A 20,413-nucleotide genomic window follows, 5' to 3' on the forward strand; every position below is an offset into this window, starting at 1 on the left:
ACCTGACCACAGTTATGCCTCTTTTTTCTCATGCCTCTGAACAAATTTACCGGTTTCCCTCCTACTGAATTATACCTAGTTATGTTCTAAAGTATGCTCTTGCATAAGTAGATTACTTACACTTTTTCAAGTCATAGTATTGATTTTGATGTTGTGTCCTCAGAATATGGAAAATATTGCTTATTTTTTACCTATTAGCAAACACTTCTGGAGTCTAGAAGATGGGTTAGGATTAAGTGGAATTTAACTCTCATGGTAGTGTTGTTTCATTCTTTAATTCTTCCATGTATGATTTTCCTGCTCTTTAAACCTCAAGACTCTTTATTATTAGTTCAGTGTCAACGTCTTTATATGATGCCATTTGTCTAAGATGCTAGAGGCAAACAACCACAGAAGAACTTCCTGGAAAGTCAGTGTGATACTATGCATGCTTCAATACCTCAATCCTTATACACTAAATAGAAATGATTAAAGAGCCAACAGCCAATAACAGCCACTGGGTACTTTGGCTCACTGTAATTTATTTGAACATCTTGTCTGTCTTTGCTATAAAACTCATTATTTATAGTCATGGATAGTGTGAGCACTTTATCCTCTTCCCAATACTCATGGAGAAGGAGTAACTGAGTGTGGATTATGACATGAATGTTTAATATATGAAGTTTATGATGAATAATAGTTCAGTTTATTGTTAAATTATTCATATATTTAAATTGTCAATTAATTTTTAAAATCTATTTCTCATTATGTTTTATGCTAAATAACCAAGTAGCTTTCAAAAGAATTTTAAGGACTGTGGAATTAGCTCAGTAGTAGAACACTTGCCTAATATGTACAAGGTCCTTATTTTGATACGTTATATAGCAATAATAATAAATATGATCATGATAATAATAAACAGTAAAATAAATAAAATCTAATTTCCCATTAATAGGTAGAAATGTGACTCAGTACGGAGAAGGGATTCTAGGACTTCAGGGAAAAAATTTAAAAAATAATGTAATAGCAAAATTTAAAATATTTCTGTTGTATGTTCATTATAGTAAAATGCAACATATAAGATAAATGTTGTATCATTTTGATTATGAACATTAAAGGCTATTGATTAGTTAAACACTGGTAACATTTCCCTTTGGAATAAAAACAATTAACATCAAAATACGTTTATCCTCTTCAGAAAACCACACATCTGAAAAATTAACTTTATAAGGATATTTTATAGTTTCATTTGGGTGTCTTATAGTATCTTTTATGTTGCTTTTGCTTTCCACAAAATTTCCCCAAAGAAAGAATATAGCAAAATGACAAAAACATTTAAAATCAAAGACTGTAAAGATTGTTGCTTGTTTTCTACCATGGTTTACATACACTATGTGCCATTATTTGTGCTATATGGTCTGACCACAGACGTTAATCATGTTATTTTCTTGATTTAGTCCATTGTATTCATTTTACACAAAATAACAATGTGCATGCTTTTGTGTAAGCCAGTTTTTTTCCAAGTAATGCTTACTTATGGTCCCTAGTTTCTCATTTTTTTTCCTGTTAATTTACCTGATCTGTACTATGTTATTGACTTGTCTTTGGATATAAATGAACTTGAAGATTAGAATCTTTATTAATTGCTCCCATTTATATATAATTTGGGAGTAGTCTTCTTTTCCTTCTGCTAACTAACTGGTTGACAAAAGTATTATTTATTTCTTTTATATTGGAATTTTCTTAAGTAGAAGTCAATACCAGTTTTACCAGTTTTACCAGTCTGTGACTACAGGCTTAACCTCATTTCCTCAGTTTCCTCATTATTAACATGGGGGTAATAATTACACGCATTAAGATTGAAGTGCTGGCATTATATAAAATGATTAATGTAAAAATATCAAATAATGCTTCATACATAGCAAACCTTCAGTATATACTAGCAAGTCTTTGTACCAAGATTGTTTTGTTCCATTTTTGAATGTAGAAAAGATATATTGAGGCTTATTAACACATTCACCTAATTGTAATATTAAAACTTTTTCAGGGTAGTCAATTTTCAAGGTGCTTTATTTAAGTTACTTTGAATGTCTCTTGTTTAAGAAAATTCAGTATGAAAGCCAATATAAGCAGAGATCTAGGAAGGTATCAGTTACTTTCACCTTTTGAAACATGGTTTGCAATGAGAAAAATGCAAGCAATACTAATACTAACTAATACTGATATCATAGCCTTTTGTTGTGCAACACATTAAGTATGAAAAAAAATACATAGATTGTATGCAAGCATGCTGAGTGTTGACATAACGAGAACACAACATATGCCAAATGGTATGATCTTCTTTGAAACTGAACCCCAAGCTAAATGACCAACATTGCATTCTGTAACTAACCTTCTTTAGACCAAAAAATAGCTTTGATTGTTGTCATTGGGGGCTTTATTTTACAGCTACTACTTCTTTCAAAGATAAGTAATACATGTTATTAAGCAACTATAAGGAAGAGAGTTGTAACTTGTGGAACAGAAAGGGTTTTATATTATGTATGTTTAATCACTTAAATTAGTAATCTTGGGTAAGGGGATCACACAATTATGAACATATTGACCAATTCTACGGTTTTCTTTGACATACCTGGTCCAAATAGTCTGTCTATTTGCCCCTTTATGTAACCTATTGTTAGACAATTATCTCAAAATTCACATTCAGAAAATATTGGCATTTTGTTGATTGAGATATATCACAAGCTATAGATACTTCCAAGAAAAGAAGCAAATCATTTATCAGGAAAAGAAACAATCAGAGTTGAATGCCTGACTCTCCTTGAACAATGAATGGGTAGAATGTTGATGAAAGTGGTATGTGTTGGGGGGGGTGGTAATTTTTTTTCATTGAGGGGGGAGTGCGCAAGCAGTCCCCCACTACCACAAATTATGCAGTCCAGTTTCTCACGTTTGGGGAAATCGCAAGGATCCACACATCTGGAGTGCAATGATAAACCTCACCCTGGGAAAACCACCTTTGTGATCATGGTATCTCCCCTGCCAGGTAAGTAAGGTAAATATTTTTTGAAGGTGGAATTTCTACAGAATGGGGTAGTAAGCATGAAATTAGAGAGACCTGACACAATTTCAAGGGAAGAGAAACTGTATTTCAGTAAAAAATAATATAGCAAGTTTGTCTAAGCCTATTGTAGCAGAAGCCTTTAACTTCTAGGCTGAAGAAATCTGGTTATTTTGTAGTCAACAGTAAATAATTGGAGATTGATGAGCAGTATAGTCACACAGAAATGCAAAAAAAAAAAAAAAAATGAAAAAGGAGCGAACTTGAAGGTTATCTTCTCTAAATCCCTGATTTCATTGATGAGAATAGTGAGGCCTATAGATATGAAACACCTAGTTCAAAGGCCATTAAACAGTCAATGTCTTATATCAGCTAGTTTATTATGTACTCCTACTCTTTAGACATCTTTGTATTCTGTTTAGAAATTCTTAGGTAACTCAACTATAAATGAAGGTGGTGGAGAGGCTTAATTTTTGAATGGTCTTCCAACAGAAACATAAATTTTAACCTTCCATCTCACTGTGAGGCTTTGTTAACCTGAAAGACTGATTCACTGTCATTTCTCTAAATTTGCTTCATGTATTTGGAGTACATTATAATAGAATGAAGCTGCTTTCATAGTTCTGGTGCCAAAACATTTCAGAATAAAAATCAAAGATGAGTGAGAGTTCACCTCTTTGCAAAACTTCATCAGTGTTGTTTCATTCTTTCATTTTTATTGCAATTATTTATTTAAATGAAAAACAAATACCATCAGCTAAAGATTATGTTAAATTTACTGTGAAGGAAAACACAGGTCTAGATAGGTCAAAACTTGTGAAAAAAACCATCTTTATTATATGTGAATACAAATCCAATCTTGATAGTGGTTACTAGAGTCAGCATTAAATGTGATGCTTTTCTTCTCATTACAGTCTCTTTGTAAATGCTTTTTATATAGTCTTTTTTTAAATGCCAAAATACCAAAACTGCTCTTTAGATGTACCTCTTTGAAATAACAAATGAGTAAATTGAGAGGATGATATTAAAGCGGAAGAAGACCTTATCAGAGGTGAAGCACAGAAAGCTAATTGTCTTAAACTGTTTTCTTCCAGCTGTTTGTAAGTCTCTCAATGTAATAGAACACAGGCAATTAAAAATTTTAAAGCTCTAAAATTATTTGATTCATGTTAATTTCATTACAATAGCTACATGTGTTTGCACATTATATTATGTCTAAAATACTAAAACATTCTATTAATGAACAAATAAATTAAATCATACCATGCTAAAGTACCTGGCACAGTACAGATCTCAATAGCCAAATTCTTTGATTGTCGGAAATCTCAATCAGTCTCTCTATCTAGAATTGTACAATTTACTTCTGAAGAAAATGTGGAGTAATTATCCAGCCTCCAAAGTATTGGAGGAACACAAAGGGTCAGTAGCAGTGAGAGACATGGGTGTTTAAGAAACTAGCCACGGACCAGCAGAGCCTGCGAATGCGCGGCTGTGTGACGACAAGGTTGTTGATGCCACAAGCCTGAGAGGCGCAGCAGGCAATCTGCCAAACCCAGGGACCGGCTTCTATAGGGGTTGCAAGCCGAGCTAGGGTTGATTTCCCTTCCGCCTCCTGGGAACCCCGGTCCTTGCAGGCGTCGTCAGGAGGATCCTTTGCCCTAATTATCCAGGGAGGAAGACGCGCCTTTCCCGGAGACCGCTAGGCAACACTCACCACGGCAGCCTGCAGATCACTTCCCTCCATGGGTGTGTGACTTCGTCTAAGCAACTCACACTTACAGTAGATCTCACTGGCGAGGCTGGAGCAGCAGAGGGCGGGGGAGTGGGGGCCGGGGGGAAGAGGAGGGGTGGGAGGCGCCGCGCGCGGAGGCCGCGGAGACGCCGAGCTCCAGACGCAGCAGGAGCGTGCGGTGCCGGTGCAGTTTCCAGCTCGCCTTCGCAGCCGCGCACACCGCCTCCTCGCCCGGCCGGCCGCGGGAGCAGCAGCCGCTCGGAGCAGCCGCTCGGAGCATCCGCAGCCGGGCTCAGCTCCCGCCAGCTCCTAGCAGTGGGGACCGCCGGTCGCCAGCGCTCAGCGCGCAGCTATTTCCTTCTGCCGGCCCCTTGAACTCTGAATCTTTGCTCGCCTCGAGGCTGTGCTCCCCACCCCACATTTCTCAACTCTTCTTCCTTTATCTTTTGCCACCCCGCGTCTCCTTCTATTTTTATTGGAAATTTCATCCTGACTTAGGATGACTTGTCTTCCATACCTTCGTCCATTTCAGCACTGAAGACTGGAAGGAACCTTTACCTTTCCCTCCCCAGTAACATTTAAACATCACAATTCTCTTTAAAAAGAAAAAAAAGTCTTAAGAGGCAAAGGAACAGAACGTGGGACCCTCTGGACACCCTTGACTGAGCCAAGTTCAGCGCTGCACTATCAATAAGAACTAGTAATTCATTTCATCCTCCTGAGGGAGAGGGCGAAAGGAGCCAGAGCAAACTTCAGCGATCTCAGCGGATCTGGGGCTCCTGCATTTGGAGGACTCGCGTGCCATAAGGCGTAGGACCCGCCAGGACCGGGAGGAGCCCTGACTCTCCCTCCTCCCTTCCGCCAGGCAGTAGCTTAAACTGAACGGTGCAGGACAGTAGCCGAGGAAGAGGGTTGGTAGAAAATGGGGGGCTCTGGGGCCCGGGGTGAGGGACGCCGGCGGACACCGGACGGCGACATCCCCCGAACACCCCCGTCCCTGGCCGGCTGCTACTCCGCACCTCGCCGGGCCCCCCTTTGGACGTGCCTTCTCCTGTGCGCCGCGCTCCGGACCCTCCTGGCCAGCCCCAGCAACGAAGGTAGGGGATGGGGGTGGGGACAGTGGCGACCCGCGGTGGAGGAGTGAGGCGGGGCCTGGGAGTGCAGGTCTCGGCGCTCTTGGACTGCTGCCTGCGACTAAATCTCTCACTGCTTATCTCCAATTAATTTTTGTCCGCTGTCGTTGGCCTTTTCGCGCTTTCTGCTGTCCTTGGTTGCATTGTTTGACATGAGCTGCAGAGTGGTGGGCGAGAAATCTGCTTGTGGACAGAGGCAGGTTGGGGGTTGGGAAGTTGGAAACAGGGAGGAAAGAGGGGTCTGAGACCCGCGCTAGGAGGTTGGGTGCGGCTGGGTTGCGGGTGCGTGAGGGAAATGACGTTTCAGTCTTTAGTAAGAAGGTCAATGACAAGTGTCTTAGGGTCGATGGGACAATTAGAAACCGTTATTCGATGTTGGAGACGGAAAACGTTGTGGGGTGACTGGTGCTTTTATTTTGAGGGCAAGTGCCTGTCCGGAGCTGCTTAGGGCATGATAAGCTGCTATTTTGGGGTGGGTGGTAATAGCTTTTATTTCTTGAGGAAAGAGGATAGCGAAGGACACGAGGCGCCCTCGCTCGTGGGTATCCCTCTCTTTGGAGGGTTCACTGCCATGCTCAAGCGAAGGTGGAAGAAGGCGGGAAGGTGGGATGCGGGGAGGAGGGGACTAGCTGCTAGGAAGTTGCTGCTGGAACCTACCGTGGTACTTATTTCAAAGAGCGAAAACACCTGGCCCAGAGGCACCAGGTCCTGGAATACCCAGTCCTTCCACCTACCCTCATTCTGCGCTGCGAACACAGGAAGAAGACTGTCCTCCTCTTCCTCTGGAGAGTAGGGTGGGCGGCTGGAGCGACACCTGTGCTGCTCTGCGTGCTCCCGGAGCAGTGCTCAGTTCCTCAGACACTCGACTGTCGACCCCTATCTTTAGGCACCCCGCGTCCTGCAGCCGCTCTCTCTGCTCCTTTCTAACACTCGGATCAGCTCTGGTCTCAGCCCAAGGGCTCCTTTCTCCCAGGGGTGGGAGGTGGGGGGAGTGGAGCATATCAGGTTCCGATCGGGGTTACTGGGAAAACATCTAAAGCCCTATTCCTTGGCTAGATTCCTTGGGATTGTTTTTGGGGTTGTGCATGTGATGTGGAAGGCACAGAACCTTAAAGAAATTCCTTCCACTCCCGGGGCAGGAGATGCTGTACCGCAAAGATGAAGTAGTAGTCGCGGAGTGGTGTGTGTCCTTGTGACTTGTACGGGTTCACTCTCTCTAGGCTGGCTGTAGGAGAAGGCGCTGAGCTGGTATCTAGAGCGCTGGTTGCCTCCCAAGGAACCAAGTGAAAACACGGCAGATGGACTCTCACTCAGCCTCCCAAACTTTGTCTTGAACCCCTAATTTATTTTTTAAAATCTGTGTATCCACATGTAATCATTCATGCTTAACCCAAGCAATGTGTGTTTTCCTTTCCCCATAAAGTTGAAAAAATGTTTGTGAAGTCCTAGACCTGTCTGTCATTAACATCTCAGGTTAGGTTCATTGGGTTAGAAAATCAAACACTTATAGTACGGTTAGGGGTCCTTTCAACTGTTTTTTTTTTTTTCCCACTCAATGGGGCATCATGGTTGGATTTAAATCTATTTAACTCTAATATCATTTATTATTTCCCGTTTCCATTATAATTTCAAGTCTTTTGTTTTTTTTTCTCCTCTCCTTGTGTGATGAAAGAGGGGAGCTGAAGAAGAGTCAAGGGAGTCCTTCTTGATTAGAAAACGGAAGAAGTGAATTCTCAGGGAGGGTCCAGCTGAGTGGAAACAAGGGCCAAGATGGTGAGGGAAGGAAAATCAGGCAGAAGGAAACAGAAGGAAGCAGCACCATGCTCCTGAGGTGTTAAAAAGCAGAGCTCCAATCCTGTAGAAGGGAGCCTGGCTAATATTAGATTTAACGCCCACAGGTTGTATAGTCTTTCCCAGCTAGAAGAACACACAGCGCAGGTTGGCCACAGTGAGATGAACTGTGGAGGGGTCTAACCAAAAATGAACGGTACTTTATCCCCCGGAAACACTGAAGACAACAAGAAATTCTTGCCTGCTGTTTGGGGCACATTTTGTGACACATGCTATTATATATAATTAGAAATAAAATCTTATTACTATTTACAGCTTTATTTAATTCATCCCACCTCTGCCCAAGAATTTGTCATTCTTGCATTTAGTATATTTCAAAACTTAATTTTGATTCTGTGAAATCTACATTCTTCATTTGGTTTTTTATGCTAATGTTATAAATAGGTCAGCTAAATATTCATAACAACAGTCTTATTTTTTAGCGATTTAGATTCAAATTTTTTCAATTTGTTTTTGAAGAACTTTGGAAGGTCGGGGCAGAAAGATTTGATAAATTTATTAATATCTTGCTTTCATATAATTTCCTCTCTACAACCTATAGAGATGAATAGTGATTTCTCAAAACAGTTGTGTATACAAGCATATTATATTTGAGTATAATATCAATGTTCTGATTATGTGAAAGATGTTTTAAGACAGGAAGAAATAAATGTGAGATTTTATTCATAATTAGTATTCCAGTCATTATTAAACTTTTAACTTTGATAGATATAAATGAACAAAATTGAACAGAAAAGACAAACATATATCTAGAATCTTGATTGACATGGAATTTGTTTAGAATGATAGAAATAAGAGAACAACTTACTCTTTTAGTCTTAATTCTAAACAATTTATGAGACAAATACAACTTCAGTTTTCTTATTGTAGAGGAAAACACTACATGTGGAGAAAATCTTCAGTCTATAGTAAAATATACAAAACTTGCATTATAAAATAATTCAGAAGATTATTTAGCAAACAGATCTCCAATTGATCAAGCAGGACAATATTAGCAAGTGTACCCACAAGTGAAATTTTCATAAATTTAAGAGGTAATTTAAAATTTATTTTAATAAGTTTAATAAGTAAAATTTAATAATAAAGTAAATTCATGCCAACTGTTATGAATTTTTGGAGGTGGCCCTAAACTTATTTAGTAACTGCCACTTTTTGCTATCTGCAGATATATTTGTAAACAAGCATTATTTGACAAGTGCTTTTCTCAGCAGGGATTCTTGGCCAATTACTGCTGAACAGCTCTGCATTGAAAATGATTCACCAGCAGTGAATCAAGCTTAATTCATTGAAACTACAGTCAGTAATGTTCCAGCAAAGTGCTTCTGACAGTTGTCAGCAGTTTGTATTTGAAAAGTACAGTTTCTTGTCTCTGAATGTTTTGTATATTTGAGAAAGTGGAATGGAAGAGTTCTGGGAAAAGAAACACATAAGGTGGAGAAAGGTTAAATGCTTAAAAGAAAATCACAAAATTGTAAATGTTTTCACTGGAAAGAGATTGATTGAAAAGTTTGTTTTAGGTCTTTTTATTTATTTTTTTCCTGGCTTATAATAGGACCAGGCCCATAAAACATATTGGAGGACATAATAGATTTGTAAAACTAAATGGCTTTATTTTGTGGCCTTGTCCTCCTGTTGTAATTCATTTCCTTTTAGATAAAAAGGCAGGACCCCACTGCAAAAGGACAGTAAAATCATTCCCTCACCAGGACTCTACAGAACAAGAAAAATAGCCATTACCCCTATTTGAATCACAGATGGTTGGAACCAGAAAGTACCATGAAAAGTTTTGGCTTTTTGCTTAATAAATCATGAAAAAGTGCAGGCATGGGTGGCTGGGTCTTGAGATTTTAAGCTCTTTCATGAAAGTCAGGGTGACAGGTAAGAGAATTTTATTTTTCCAAGTGAAAAAGAGAAAAGGGTGGGCAATTCCTGAGTTTACAATGCAATAGAGATTTCCTTTATTGGAAATTTTCTTGTAATCTTGTTATCTGTAAAGAGTATTAATTCTTTATTCCAGTCTCCATAGGACCATAGGATCTAGTTGAGAAAAGGGAAGGGTTCACTTTTTTATTTATCTTTCTTTTTATTTTTCTCTCTTTGTTTAAGCTGGTGCTGGGGATCTAACCCATGTCTTTGAATAGATTAGGCAAGTGCTATTCCCTTCCCCTGAGCTACAAGCCCAACCCATGGTTAACTTTTTAATACTTACAGTACATTATTTATCATGTATATAGTCTTACTATTTTCTACAAAATGTGATCACTTACAAGATATTGTGTCTTTAGATAAAATATCAAAATGAAATGATATAGCTATTTACAAACATTCCAAAACTACTTAATCAAATATTTTATTCACTATTACCACTATCCTGAAAACGACTAGGCTTTAGTTATTTCTACTACAGTTTTGGTGTTTGACTATACTGCTTGAATCTCCTTTGTTTGGAATATTTTTTAATAGATTTGCTGAATGGCTAATTACCTTCTTTATTTTCTTTTTTTAAAAGGAAAAGTATGCTTTCATATCTTGAAGAAATAACTAATGCAAAAAGCATTGATAACTTCTTATCAATTTCTCTTCAATTTAAATGAGCAGATATATTGTACTTTATTTGTGAATAGTTTGAATTTAAGTTAACAGAGGTATTTATATGAAGTGTCAATAGCATTTCTGAAAATACAGTTTTAAAATGATTTTTCATAGTGGATCAGAAATAACAAGGTTTGAATATCAGACTTTACTTATTAATAATTAAAAATTTAAGGCAATATTTGGCCTCTTTTTTTCTTTTTTCAGAGTGAATGATGGTTGTAAAAGAAAAAAAAGAGAGCTTAAAAAGTAAGTTGTTACTTTAGACATCCAGAATGATTTTTGCAGTTCTAATATACCTAGTTACTGTGTCTGTCCATAGGGACAGAATGGCTCCTACTGAAATGCTCTACTGGGTAAATACATATTTAGCTACTTTATCAAAATACATATAATCAATAGGATAGGTAGAGATTTCTTCAAAGGAGTTATTCTGATTGTTTTATGCATGTGTACACCTCATAGACATGTTAGTTGATATTTGAAATTTATTATATGTTCTATCCCAGACTAACATACCTAAACACAGTACACATGTTTCTATGGTGTATATAGAGGTAAAATTTTTTTTAAAAGTTCTAAAGTCTTTGGAAACATAGATTCAGTGGTTCATATGATTTGGAAAACATTTAATTATATACCTTTAAAATAAGCAACAAAATTTGTCACATTGTACATAGGAAATTTAATAATGGGAGATTTTCTGATGTATTAATAATAATTTTCAATACTGTAAGAAACAAAATTTTAAGCACTATATAGCACTATTCCTTTTAGAAAATTGGAGTATTTGATAGTGTGAAAATCTTGTCTGGATTGCTGACTTCATTGAAAATGTTTAATGTAAAGTATAAAAGATCTATTTTTAAGTACCTAATTTTAGACTTAGAAAACAATTCAAAATAGTATGTAGGAAAGTCCCTATTTTATATTTATCTGTCAATTTTAGTTTTTGATTTTTAAGACATTTGTTTATTCGTACTTGATGTTTATTTTAAGATTTTAAATAAGGTAAAAATAGATTGCAATGTAAGAATTTTAAACATAAAATTTGAATGGCATTTCAGTTTTGATAATCCATTTAGTAACATATTATACAAGTTATCATTTTAATGAAGAATGTATCACAAAAATGATAGGGTCACCCATGCCAGAAAAGGTTCTGTGAAGTAGCTTTGTAAAAATCAATTTACAGATACTACAGACAGTTTTTAGTATTAAAAGAATACTCTTTACATTGAAATCATGTTTTAATACTCAAACATTTAATACTGAAACGGAATTTTCACCTTTTACACCAAACATTTCACACATAAGAGATTTCTGCAGACCAGTTACTTTTACCATAGAAAACAAAAACATGGTTCTAATTTAAATTAATATTATAATAATAGAGAATACTTAATGAAATGGCTTAAAACATAATTCTGATGGACAAATGTCATGAGAAATAAAGATTTTTAAATTCCCACTGAACTTCTTTTCCTTTCCTCTAAAAAGTTCTTAACTCATATAATCTGGTAGTATAATGAAAAATAGAAAAAGTGCTTTAATATACATAAGAATTTGAACTGTGTCTGAAAACAATTCATTGTATACATTTTTTTTTCTAAAAGCTTAAATTTTCATCTAACATCCATAATGAGAATCTCAGGGATTATTAAGTCATAAAATAAAACTTTAATTTAGTAAGTGTCCCACTTGGAATTTTTTTAAACTCTGTGGTTTAGTTTGGTGACGTTTATTAACTGCCATTTAATCTAAGTTTTAACTTTTTGGAAATAATTTTTTGTTGTTAGTGATTAAGGAAAACATAGTGAATCATGTCTACAATTTAAAATTTGAGTATCCTCTAAAATTTTCTATGTGAGTTTTGCCTTTATATTATCAATTTGTCATGCTACATTTAAATAAAACCTAATTTGTTCATAATTTAACTTTTCTATAGCTCTTCTTCTCCTTCAGGCTCCACAGCCTTTAATTTTTTAAGTTTGTGAGTTACTTTATGTACATCATTTAAATTATTTCTTAAGCAATTGGAGAACATACACAAATCTGGTGAAAGAAAGGCGTGTGTATGCCGTGACTTCTTTCCTGTGTATCTCCCAGTGACTCAGTATTACTGGCTTAGATTATCATGCATTTATGGAGCAAAATGATTTAATCATTTATGGCTGTGATGTATATATCCATGGTTATGTTTTGGGATATGTAGAAATGTGGTAGGGCTGGATGAACTAGTAAGAAGAAATATCAGTGTGGTATCACAACAAATTTAATATTAATAAAAGTTTTTTGCTTTTTATTTTTATCTTATTTAAAGATACCACAACTACACAGACACACTTTAACTTTATGTGTGATTCACCATGACTCTGAAGATAAAAACCACAGTAATTAGAAAAAAATCACTTTAGTTCATGTTATTTCAGAAAAGAGATTGTTTTGTTCTTGTATTTATTTCTTTTTGAGATCTACTGTTTTGTTGAGTCATATCAAACACTTGTGGCATTAGACACCCTACAGATAAAATAATTGAGATTAAAGTGTCTGTAATAATTCTAATTATATTGTGGTTGCTGGACTATTGCCCAGGCCATCTTCTCTATCCATCATTTTTTCTTCATTTCTAAGTAAACTGGGCCACTCTCTAAGTAAATGATTCTTTTTAAAAAAAAACTAAATCAGAAAGCCAAAACCTGAAGGTTGAAATATTTTACATATGCTTTGTGAGAAAATTTTCCTACTTGGAAACATGTTTCTGGCTAACTATTGGAAGATTTAGAGAAAATACAGTCTGTTCTTTTACTCAAAGAGGGATACTGTCTTTTTTCTCTTATAATAATTTCACACTCTTACTTTCATCTGTCATATCTCTTTCCCTCATGCCTTCCCTCTCCCAGGCAGACAACATAAGGTGACAGAGTAAGAGCCATGTGTTACGTTCCAGCACCTTCAAAGAAGTCATTATTTCAAATTGGATGTTAAGAACACAATATACATTCTCTTAAGTAAATTGGAAGACCCTGTCCATAAAAGTAAAAAAAAAAAAAGTAGATGACATAAAACTCAGTTATACTTTTTAAAACTTGAACCGTATATCAGAAGCAGTAAGAGTTTATACTCTGTTAACTTCACTTTTCTTCTAAGATAGCTCACTTATTTACCTTGCAGAGGCTGGACCTTCCTGTTCCAGGATGCTTGTTAATGTCTTTCTATGGAAAGACAAACTCAGCAGATAGATCCAGCTGGCACCAGTTCAGCCCAGCAGTCCCCAGCAGGAGCTTGCTCTGTGAGCCAAGTTTAGCTTTCACCCAAAGCTTTCCCTTCCTGTAATAGCTGGAAAGGTGAGGCAGGCTGCCCAGTCCTGTGGAAGATGACAATAGGCCCTCTTCTCATACCAGGGTTTCACAGTAGGCAGTGCAGTAATTCGTAATGAGTCCCTTTAAAAGGAGTACAACTAGCCTTTTGAGTTAAGGAATATTTTGAAACTGCTGTGTCCCAAGGATTTTAACCATGTCTGGTTTCAAACCACAGAATTTGATTTCTCTGGAAGGGAGGGAGGGGCGGGCAGCCACAGCCAAAAACCTAAAGAACCACCTTAATATTGTGGATCTTGAGTCCCTGGTTTTGATTTAAGCATAGGAAATGAAGTAGAGAAAGAATTAAGTACTATGAAATCACAGAAAAAAAATCAGAAAAACAAAACCTCCGGCTTTGGAATTCAAAACCAAACATTTTTGTTTTGTTTTTGCTATTCTCAGTCACTTATTCTAAATTAAATGGACAGTCATTTAATTCTTTTTAAGTTCAGTTCATTTAGCAGCAATATGGTCAATAATGGCACTACATATTCCATAGAACTTGGACAAATAGAATGAAGCAATTTTCTAATTGGTGGAGATCTACACAAATGTATGCTACGGAGAGACATAGAAACTGAATATGACTGGTTAAATGTTCCACATAATCCACATATGTTAACTCTGCTGTGTAGAATCAGGTTAAAAGCTTATATTATTTGAGGGAACTTGTTTAAGAAAAGAAATACCAAAAGAAAACCCAAATCTTACTTTTGCAAATTTAACAAAAACATGGATTTTGTGAGCACTTTATTAAATACTTCAGTGCCATGGAATTGGCCCATGTCTTTGGAGGCTCTGGAGCTTAATCTTAATTAACTTTACAATAATGGTGCTTGTAGCAGAGTAGTTAAGAGTGAGGATATGTAAAGACCTTGAACTCAGCTCTGTCATATCTCAGGGGTGTTGTCTTGTATTATCCACCTTACAATGGTGATGTTAAGGCATGTTCATAAGGTTGGTATGAAAAGAAAATAAGAATGTACATTTGTTGCCTAGTAAAATTCCTAGAGCTGCATAAGTACACAGAAACTGGTAATTCCTTTCTTTTCCCCACTATGTACAGGGTATTTGAAACATGATTTCACAGTCACAGGTCATGTCTTTCTAGAACTGAATGATTAAAGGGACTCTAGGCTGGGAAAACAATGTAACAAAAGGAATTGCAAATGCAGATTTTCCACAGATCTCTCCAAGCTAAAACTCAACCATATGATATGTTCTAATTTTCTGCTGGTTTTCCTCATTATTTAATGTTGAATATTGAGATTTGACTAGGAAATAAAACATTTGTACAAGGGTCATGGATTGTAAATGTTGCATTTTACCTCATTTTTCCAAAGGCAGCTGGCAGATGATTTTTATTGACCACAAAAATCTATCAAGAGATACCTCCAAGGATTTTGACTATTTAGTCCTAATATGTTATCAGTTTTATCTTAAAATATTTATGTATACAAAATGAAGATATAATGGCTCTCTGTACAGAACTTCATTAAAATGACCTGAGAAATGTTGCCAAAAGTGCAAAGTTGGGAGAATTAAAACTTTTCTGAAACAAATGTCTTACACTGTAATTTGATAACTCAGCTTTTAGGTGAAATATACAATTTTCTGATCTGTTTAGTGATAAACTGAGATTAAGATATTGCTTGGAAATATGTGATATTTTATATTTTCAGAGAAGTTTTTTTTTCACACCCCCAGCTCTTGTCATCTTTTAAAATATTTTTATTTATTTATTTATTTATTTTATTCATATGTGCATACAATGTTTGGGTCATTTCTTCCCCCTTCCCCCCCATCCTCTCCATTTCCTCCCTACCCTCTCGCTATCAGGCAGAAACTATTTTGCCTTTATCTCTAATTTTGTTGAAGAGAGAGTATATGCAATGATAGGAAAAACCAAAGGTTTTTGTAGTTGAGATAAGGATAGCTACACAGGGAGTTAACTCACATTGCTTTCCTGTACATATGTGTTACATTCTAAATTAATTCTTCTCAAATTAACCTTTTATCTAGTTTAAGAGGCTCTTAAACTACAGAAAATTCATGTAGAGTTCTGGAAGCATTTTTTCTCATGCTCACCCATAGCTCCAGTTTTCTTCCTTTCGCTACATACTTCATGAACTCCTGGTCATCTAGTTCTTACGGGCTTACTTACCCCATGTTGGCATTTCCCCTCTTTGTCATTAGCCAAATCCCAACTAGGACAGGGTGAGATCTCTTTCCAAAAATTTCCTTCTTTTCATTTCAAGGCATATGGTCTTTACCTTTCTGGTTTTCTGTTATTTTATAATATAAGCATTTTTTCCCCAATCCCTAGCCCACAGTAGATTTTAAATCAAGGTTTGGTGTGCAAAAATCTCACTAAGAAACATATCCAAAAAGTGTTATGGATTGCTAATCACTAAGTCTTTGTTCTATTAGGAAAAGAGAGGAGTTCAACAATATAGTTGTGTCCTAACTTGTGACAAACTATAATTTTAGGCAGTATCACTTCCTAACAAGACAGTGCACTGATAGGTTCTGTGGAAAATGCATTCAACTTTTGTCTCCACTTGGAGCCAACCACTATATATTTTCCCACATTATATTCAGGGTTATGTTAAATATTACACAATCACTTTTTAAGTAGTTTAAATTACACAAGTAATCCATAAGAATCTCATAACAAAGCCTATAGAATAGATTGGAGAAATTCATTATTATAAATGAAGGAACTCAAATGAGAAAGTATGATCTAATTTAAAAATCATAACTAGTATCAAAGCCAAAGTCTTTTGACTACAGAGTCAGTGCTGCACTTTGGAAATGTGTGAGGTATATATAGCAGTGGCAAAGACATAAGCTCTGGGTCCTGGCTCAACCACTTACAGCAGTGTGAATCTTGGGCAAGCTACAAAATCTGTCTGTCTGTTTTCTTGTCTGTAAAATGGGAATGTTATTACAACACAGTTTAGGATTTAATGATTGAACTCACATATAAGTAGTAATATGCAAGTGTTAAATATTACATGTGCAGAGTGACATTTAGCAAGGTCTAATTTTCTACATTAGTTGGAAAGTACTGTATATTAATTATTGTAAATGAAAATACCAGAAGAAAAGCACTTGACTTCAGTTAAATAGCTCAAACATCCCTTGTTTACTCCCTGAGCAAAACCCTTCAATGGCTCTCCAGTGCCCTTAGGATAAATCTAAACTCATTGAGTCTGAGTAGAAAGTTCTCATTGATTTGCTTTTGGCCCACCTTTTCTGCAAATTTAAGATCCTTGCACAAATGCACAGCTGTCCTGAAGTATAGAACTGCTTTCATTGCAGTTGGATCTATGAACTCAGTCAGAAAAACAAAATCACCTCTTTCCTTCACCTCAATAACTTGATCTTTATTCTATCTCTATAAGGACCCATTTCTCCAGGTTTGTGTGCTCATAGTTATTCCAGATGTAGCCTATCACACTTTGATGGAATTGTGTCTTCTTTTTGTCTATACAACATCTAATCTTTGATCAGAATAGAAATCCTGTAGAAAGAAAAGGTTAATCAAAGAAAACAGTTCTCTTCTGAAATGAGAATTTACTACTCACAGAGATAGTTTGACTTGTCAATCAAATAAAGTTAATTCTACTTTTTCAAGTAGAATATTCAGGGTAGGGGGAGAGGTTGCACTTATGAAATGCATCAGTATGAAGAAAGCATTGTCTGCCTATAAACAAAAAGTCACATCTAAAACTTAACTCTCCATATGTAACATGGGTGAACTATGTTATATTCTAAAATTTATATTTAATGAATGAATGCTATTAGGTAATTCCTTTAAGGGACTTTAAAGTTACTATTATTTGCCATATCCTGTTTCATCTTATTACTATATATCTAATAGAGCCAATATAGCTCTTTTTTCTTAAATCTATAGTGAATAGAATTTAGAATCTGTGGTTTTATAAGGTCTCTTCTAAATTGAGAAGTTCCCTACTAAAAGATTGTCTGATTCATCAACCAAAGTAAGTTAATACCAAGATATTTGTCAAAAAGATACTTTCTTTTAGATTTACTAAAAATATCAATGAGAAGAAAGATCTACTTGGACTAGCATGCCCCTACAAAATAATTAGTAGATGTCTTCTTGTCAATATCCCTTTGTAATTTATTCAGGTACTGCCTTTTCTCCCCACTTTATAATAAATTCTCAGGATTAATTCATTTGAGCCATTATGATCTAACATAAAAGAAAATTTTCTACTTTAAGCATTACTTAATTTTACTTATATAAAAACAATATGAAACATCTGTTAACGGTTTAAATTTCTTGGGAATGGATGGATTTACTCTTTAATTTGTCCTAGATTCCTGGATTATATTCACTGTCACATACTTTATGAAGCACTTTAGATTTATGATGGTGGCAGGAATTCTTAATATTATAAGAAAAATAGCAGGAAAATGTGTGCGATCTATTACCATGTGAATAGAACAGCATTAAAACATAGATTTACATGGGAAAAGTTGTCTTTTTAAGTATAGGATTTTCTCTGTTAAGTTTCTGGGCAGTGTATTTAGTTAGCTATCCCTCCAGAATTGTTTTCGTTTACTGTAACATAATAACAAACATATTAAATATATATATTAGAGTTAATAATTGTTTCTACTAAGCTATCAAAATATCTTAATCAAACTTTTCTCTAGATAGGAAGGATTTAGGTGATAATTATTGTGAAGATTTGCCACATAATCTGATTCTCACAACAACCTTTTCAGATTGATATTACTCCAGTTTATGGAGGGAAGTTGAGAGTGGGAAAAGTTCAGTATGTGCCCTGGCTCACAGGGCACATGATATAACAGGACTGGAGTCAGGAGTGCATGATGATGGAGCTCTTGGCTGCACCTGCTGTGCTAGAGATTGTATTCATCCAAATGTCCTTAGTGTTATGATATGTATTTTATCTATGCATATCAGAATTCAAGGAAACACTCATGTTTTATAAAAATCATATGCTTCATAAGAAAACCAATTGACATATGGATAATATAGGTAAAGAAATATGGAAAAATCATATTAAGAATAACTTACTATTATCAACACTAAAGCAATTGCATAGGAAATTTAAGTACAAGCTTTCTGCTACACAACTCTTATTTACTAGTAAAAAATCTGTCAGTTCTTCAGGAAACTGACTTTTTTTTATAATTCTAGGGTTTGAGAGAAACTGATCATAGTGCCTTTTCATGGGGGAGGGGTTATGTCTTTATGTGCTAAGGTGCAAAACAAATGGTGTGTAAAAGGTGAGTATGATATCTCACTGAATCAAAATTTATTCAAGAATTTTGAAGGAGATCTGTACTTTTAAGAACAAGGAATCTGTGGATTCAGAACATCTACAATTATGAGTTCTGTCTTTGCTAATAAACCATTACTTAGAGGTAATCTGAGTAGGATACGTGGACTGGCTCTGATACCAATCTAAAATGATATCAATACAAAGATCTAAATTAGCTCTTACAAACTCTTATTGCAATTTGATATTGCCACAACAATCCAGCCATGTGATGGGTAGAATCACCTTATTGAACTGAGATATAGTACAATTTTAATGTTATCTAATGTTAGTTGAGTATAAGAATCATTTGGTGGCTTACTGGTGGAGAACTTTCTAAAATACAATCTCCTAGGCTCCATCCCATATCCAGATATTGGAGGTTCTAAAAGAACTAATTGATTTACATTTTTTAAAAACAGTGCAGTTGATTCCACTGTGGGGGAAAGACACATTATACTTAACAACAACAACAATAATAATAAAAAAGAACACTGAGAATCTGTATAAGTCAAATTTGCCTGCTATAGCAAATATCTAAGATAATCAACTTATAAAGACAATGCATTTATTTTAGTTTATAGTTTGGAATGATTCAGACTGTGATTGATTGACCCTGTGCTTTGTACCTGTGGTGAGGTGGCACATCATGGTAGAGGTATTGTAATGGAACAAACCATTCACCTCATGGCTAAGGAGAAAAAAAGAAGAGGAAAGTATTGGATTCACACTATCCCCTTCAATAACTTGCCCCCAGTGATTGCAGGACCTCCCACTAGGCCCCCATCTCTTCAAATTTCTACTACATTCCTTTAGTACCAAGCTGGGGACTAAGCCTATATTACATGGGCCTTTGGGAGACTTTAATATCCAAACTATAGCACGGGTGGGGAAAGAGGGAGAGAGAGAGAGAGAGAGAGAGAGAGAGAAACACATATATTACTCACACTCAAAATGCTACACCAGTGTTTTCTATAACTAAAGGAGAATATGAAATATAAGGCTAAAGGTGATACAGATGATTATGAGATAATACTGTGTTAAACAAAAAAATACATAATGCTAGAGTTGTAAAAGCAAGTATTAAAGTGCAAAAGAAAAATATTCTAAGTATAGATTGAAATATAATCAGTGATTATAGCTATTGAATTCAAAACTGATAATCATTTCCCCTTTAACTTCCCAAATAATATTAAGCTCATTTTGCATGAATTCACACACACACACACACATGTGCACACACACACACTCACTCACTCATATACCTAAGTGCAAATGTTAACTGAGATAATTATACCCTAAGAGAGTTTGAATGTTGATAGATCACAGGTAGTATAAATTCAAAAGACTACTCTCAGGGGCAAGGATTTGGGAGGATTAAG

The 20,413-nt window shown here is 35.8% G+C and overlaps 1 protein-coding gene and 1 non-coding gene across 14 annotated transcripts in view; one reads left to right on the forward strand and one right to left on the reverse strand.

The window, feature by feature from the left end:
* Positions 1-2,872: 2,872 nt before the first annotated feature.
* LOC141411061 (U1 spliceosomal RNA) lies at positions 2,873-3,033 on the reverse strand. Its single transcript, XR_012435921.1, has one exon. It is a non-coding gene; the product is annotated as a U1 spliceosomal RNA (small nuclear RNA).
* Positions 3,034-4,927: 1,894 nt separating this feature from the next.
* The window catches only part of Epha5 (EPH receptor A5), a 356,875-nt gene continuing 341,389 nt past the window's right edge, over positions 4,928-20,413 (forward strand). For 8 of the 13 annotated variants that reach the window (XM_074042100.1, XM_074042102.1, XM_074042107.1 and 5 more), the window contains exon 1: positions 4,929-5,869. In XM_074042100.1, the coding sequence (XP_073898201.1) occupies positions 5,695-5,869 (175 nt within the window). In that variant the 5' untranslated portion in view covers positions 4,929-5,694. Of the gene's footprint in view, positions 5,870-10,555; positions 10,598-20,413 lie in introns of all 13 variants that reach the window. The other 5 variants (XM_074042101.1, XM_074042104.1, XM_074042112.1 and 2 more) reach the window with 3 other exon arrangements.

The sequence above is a fragment of the Castor canadensis genome, chromosome 9 (assembly GCF_047511655.1).
Source record: "Castor canadensis chromosome 9, mCasCan1.hap1v2, whole genome shotgun sequence".
Taxonomy (NCBI): Eukaryota; Metazoa; Chordata; class Mammalia; order Rodentia; family Castoridae; genus Castor; species Castor canadensis.